Source organism: Temnothorax curvispinosus, unplaced genomic scaffold (genome assembly GCF_003070985.1).
Source record: "Temnothorax curvispinosus isolate PA1 unplaced genomic scaffold, ASM307098v1 QBEX01018684.1, whole genome shotgun sequence".
NCBI lineage: Eukaryota > Metazoa > Arthropoda > Insecta > Hymenoptera > Formicidae > Temnothorax > Temnothorax curvispinosus.
This window is the reverse complement of record NW_020228464.1, coordinates 816-5,758: the sequence shown is the minus strand read 5'-3', so window position 1 is coordinate 5,758 and position 4,943 is coordinate 816. Positions and strand designations below refer to the sequence as shown.

The window sequence follows — 4,943 nt, the reverse complement described above, 5'->3', positions numbered from 1 at the left end:
TCATTTCTCAAATACATACAATAATTAAATGAGTAATAAAGTAATCTGTTTTATTTCTCATTTTTCTTACTTGATATATATACACAATATACCATAAAGCTTTTATTATTTCATTACGTAGTCATCGCAAGATGTCATCACCCTATTTTTTCATTTCGATTTCCATTTATTTCGTTTCTATTTGTTTCAGTTCATTTCACTTTTCAATTTCAATCTATCTCAATTCCATTTCAGTTTCCGTTCTATTTCTGAGTATCTGCGAAAATAGTCGATAAGAATGATATTGTGAAGACGCACGATATTCCGTTACGCGTTCAAAGTGTCGAAATTGTCTAAACTGAACGTTATTGACGGAATGTTTCCGGTTAAAATGCGGGGTCAACAGATTAAATCGCGAATAGACATAATTATATCTGAACGCGTTCCGAAAATGCCTATCCAAGCAAGGTGAGGGCATTCGTGACACCGAATGCATGCGTTACACACTCGAGCGGTTCTCGCCGGCGCGGCGAGCGGAGCAGCCGGGAAGAGGGAGCCCTCAACAATTTACTCATGGCATGATCGTCCGTGTGAGTGGGGATTCTGCTATAAGAAGATAAATGACAGTACAACGAGTCAGTTTACGGTTGGACCATCGTACGCGCGACATCAGCTGCGGAACCTCGAAGTTCTCATTTTGTCCACGTTCATCTGCGAAAGCCGCTGGCAGCGTATTGCGAATTTTTTCACGAGCACGAGGAAAGACACCGAAGAGGTAGGTCCCCGCACATATTTAAATTCGGCTCGTCGATCACGCCGCGCACGGGAAGCCGTTCCGGAAAAATCTGACACTTGTTGCTGACCTTTCCGTCGTCGCCGGCGTTACGTAAAAATGTAACGTAATAAAAATTCGCGAAGTATCCGGGAGATCTTGCCGGTAACCATATTTCCGCGAAGTAACGTGTAACGTAACAGCGCGAGCGGTACAATTTTAGGGAAAAATTTTCGAAGACTTTAACACTTTTAGAACTTTATTGCTTTTCGAATTTGCACTTTGCGGTCATTATTGTCGTCAAGCGCGGTCTTTACCTTATGATTTATATAAAATTGTATAAGGAAAAAGCTCTGAAAAGCAGGACTTCATAACATTTTGCAAACACCAATGACTTTGTAACGTTTGACAAGCGTCGCTCCAATAACGTTACCTTGTAGTTTATATATTTATTTAGATTGATATTTAACATGAAAGATTAGATTAAAATATACGTACGTATTGACTGACGAAAGAGAATCTCTGGTGTTGCTAAGCTGGAAACAAGTGTGCATCTACCTATTTCGCTTATGTAACTTTCACTGACTAGCAACTAGCGACGTCCTGTTTCTCTCTAATAATTTCTGACTGAATAAATCGGCGAGTTATTTCTTTGAATAATACTTTATTAAACTTGATCTTACATAACAACATATAACGATTAATTACACAATTTCCGTACATGGTTCTGTTTTCCCATTACATCCGTATCTAGGCAAAATATATATGAATATTATTTTTATTTACAAACCAAAGTATATAAATATTATTTCCAAAATGGAAAATACTAACTGTTCTATAATTGATACAAATTAATTTAGAATTGTTTTTTGTGAAACAATGATTATTTACTTTAAATTACTGAAAACGAAAGATTTCTCGAATTTCATCAGTTTTTAAATGATGAATAAATAATGAATATTATTCGTTGTTTTATTCGAGAGATATTTTATAGAATTTTTATTTCACTTTTTATCACTAATTTATTAAATGTTATACATACATATAATACTATATTCTTAACATATTTAAATAATTTTAAATTTTTGTAAAGAATGATATTTATTTTATTTATTTTTTACCAATTTCTGGATTCTTTCTTGAAAATGCAGAAAATGTCACCTTTTTATTATGACTATATTAAAAACCGACAGAACATTTAGTCTTATTGATTAAAATATAGATTGTTATCATTTAGTTCAGTGCAAATTTACATTTATTTTTATATAAATTGTTACGTACGGAAATTTTATCTTAAAATTTTACAACACACGTTGAAATTTTTGAACGTTTTAAACGACGCACGCTAGCTCGGAATTCCGAGCAAACGCTCAGGTCAATATAAACATTTAGTTTATCCTACGGTTATCGGACGGCCGTTGGAAGGGGCCAGATGAGGCCCAAAACTACATTTCTAGAAACTTCTAGAAACTACGTTTCTAAAAAAAACTTGAAAGCACTAAAGAAGCTCGAACAGCCAAGAGAATGATGAAAACTGCCGATGATGAATATCAATTCCTAAAAGAGCAGAATAGGCGTGTGACAATACATTTAGAACAGGAAACACGTTTTTTTATTTTAATCCTCAAAATTTTCTATTTTATTTTATAGATAATCAATTACAATTATTTAAAAATATTCTTCTAATCAATCATCTATCAACAATCATTATGCTTACGATATATTTGATCCAACAATCGATAATTGTCTGTCATCGATATCGATTTATCTAACAAAAATCAAAGAATATATTCGCGATGCTTGTCAACCGTTAAAAGTGCGTATTTGCTATCAATTACGGACGTTTCGATCAGTCAACCGATCGTAAACCTCTTTTGTAAACAAATTAGAAAACGATGATTGCATATAAAATCTCTAGAAAACATAGCAGTTATTAGCAAACAGTATTTAAAAATAGCAATTTAATCGATTTATGCCACGCGGAAATGTTCGATCGAGATCACGTCGCCGCATCGGAACGCGCCGCGATCAGCGGTTCTTCTCTATTCAATAAGACAGAATAAATAAGGTGTTCAAGGGCGCTCTGTTTGTTCAAGGATAACATGTCGGTCAACTTCAGAAGCGTTCTCATAAGCGATCCCGTGGACGAGTCTTGCGGGGCGCTGCTCGCCGAGCACGGTATTCCGGTAACCACGAAATACAGGCTACCGAAGGATGAGCTAATCAACGAGCTGCAGGTGGGTGAATTTAATGCCGCAAAACTGCATGGAATAGCGAGCAATTTCCTGAGATTTATTAAATCGAAGCGAACCGTCTGATGAGGGTTCATCTTACACAAAGTTATATATTCCGCTCAATATCCGATATCGAAGATTGGTTATAAAAACGGAGCGATCTTTATGGAGAGAGAGAACGTAATTTAAACTCTAAAACTTCGAAAGGAATTAATTTAATAAGTTATTTCGATTCTTTCCCCGTTCTCTAATATTCCACAACGTTCTGATCCTAAATTCTTAAAGACTATTCTAAATTTTAATCGCAAGATGACATTGATTGTTCCCAATTAAAGATATCGGTCTTTTTACAACTTTTTTTTACACTTCTGAACTCATAAAACTAATTTTAAGCCTGATTTATTTTAAAGGCAGCACACATTTATAAATTACTAACTGCAGTCATTGCTTCCGTGGATTCCATGGACTCAATCATTGTTTCTATTTTAACGATTATCTAATCGTAACATAATCGAAAAATATCCACAATTTAAGGAAAATTTGTTGCTCATTTGTATCCATTTATTATCGAGTAATATTTGTATTATGAAGCTTTCAAGATTTATTCGTTTCGAAATAGCATATCTATATTGTACTATTATCTATATCTATAATATAGATATAGATAAGCGGTAGATTTTAACGATAAGCAATCAAAGTACGATGAGGTATAATCACTACAAGCATCCATTGTACTTTTCATCTCAGATATTGATTAGTAAAGTGCACCCACGCATTCGTGGATAAAATTATAGACAATGACGATTTAATCGTCAAAAAATCGCGCGATTTATCTTCTCTCAAGAGTAGTTGAAATCACGATTTTTATCGATAAAGCGATCGAGTGAAAAATATCAGGTATCATATGAGGAGATTCATCGAGTCATCGATAACATTAGATTGCGTTGGAATTTGTGTGCGGAAGATAAACACACTTATGATAATGAATCTCCCGTCGAGAAGTTATGGCGGCAAAGATATGTAGAAATATTTTTCAAACGCAAGTCTGTACACGAGCCAAATTTTTTAGATGCTTTTATTGTTAGATGGCAGACACGAAAATATATATTTTTATAGTAAAATGCAGAAAATTGTGCGATTACAGTCAAACTGTGTTTCATCGTGGATAAATAGGCTTCGTTTTCGTTCACGCGCTAAACCGTTTCTGCCAATCAAATACTATCTGCAAATATTTTTTTTCTATAGTATACGCTTTATAGTATACGCCGATATCCGGCGTAATCCGGATTTCGATAAGCCGATTGAACTTACGTAAGGATGGGTTCTGTTTTATATAAATTGACACCATCCTGCTATTCCGTACCAAACGTATATTTTAAAAAATTGACCAAATTGTCGTTTTCTTTTAACCATATATGTAAATAAAAAATACGTAATTAATTTATAATATTTTGTTAACTGGGCGACTGCTGGTTAGCACTATTCTAGTTATTTATAAGTACTAAAGAGGAAAATAAATCTAACAGTAGTATATTTTTTTTATACATTTATCATTACAATTAGCAAAAAAATTATCTATGTTATAAAATGAAGTAAGATTAATTCTCTGAAGCTCCAACCATAATTATTTGCGAATATTAACATATAATAAATCTATTTTATACTGAAAAAATCGCTATAACTTTACATAAACACAGTTTGAGATTTTCAAAATGTAACTAATACATTTTAAAATTTTTAATTAATTTAAGACAAAAAGATTATATTTTTTGGCGTTATGAAAAACAACTCGTCCTCGCACTTCAAATTTTGTATTAATTTTCTAATTTTTTAATTATGTATGTATCATTTATATCTTTTTCTATAGGTAATCGTCAAAATCTGAATTTCAGATAAATCCGTCCAAACTAAAAATAATTCCGTAGAAAATACTTCCATTCTCCTAGATCGAATAAATT

At 33.1% G+C, this 4,943-nt stretch overlaps 1 protein-coding gene across 1 annotated transcript; it reads left to right on the top strand.

The window, feature by feature from the left end:
- The first annotated feature begins 454 nt into the window (after positions 1-454).
- LOC112468599 lies at positions 455-4,568 on the top strand. Its single transcript, XM_025037851.1, has 2 exons — positions 455-754; positions 2,848-4,568. Exons 1-2 carry the CDS (start codon positions 470-472, stop codon positions 3,067-3,069), a joined length of 507 nt encoding a protein of 168 aa, XP_024893619.1. The 5' UTR covers positions 455-469; the 3' UTR covers positions 3,070-4,568.
- The last annotated feature ends 375 nt before the right edge of the window (positions 4,569-4,943 follow it).

Coding starts and splice junctions, on each gene's coding strand:
- LOC112468599 (XM_025037851.1), top strand. CDS start 470: ATGCATGCGTTACACACTCGAGCGGTTCTCGCCGGCGCGGCGAGCGGA. Junction 755..2,847: donor CGAGGAAAGACACCGAAGAG/GTAGGTCCCCGC, acceptor TGTTTGTTCAAG/GATAACATGTCGGTCAACTT.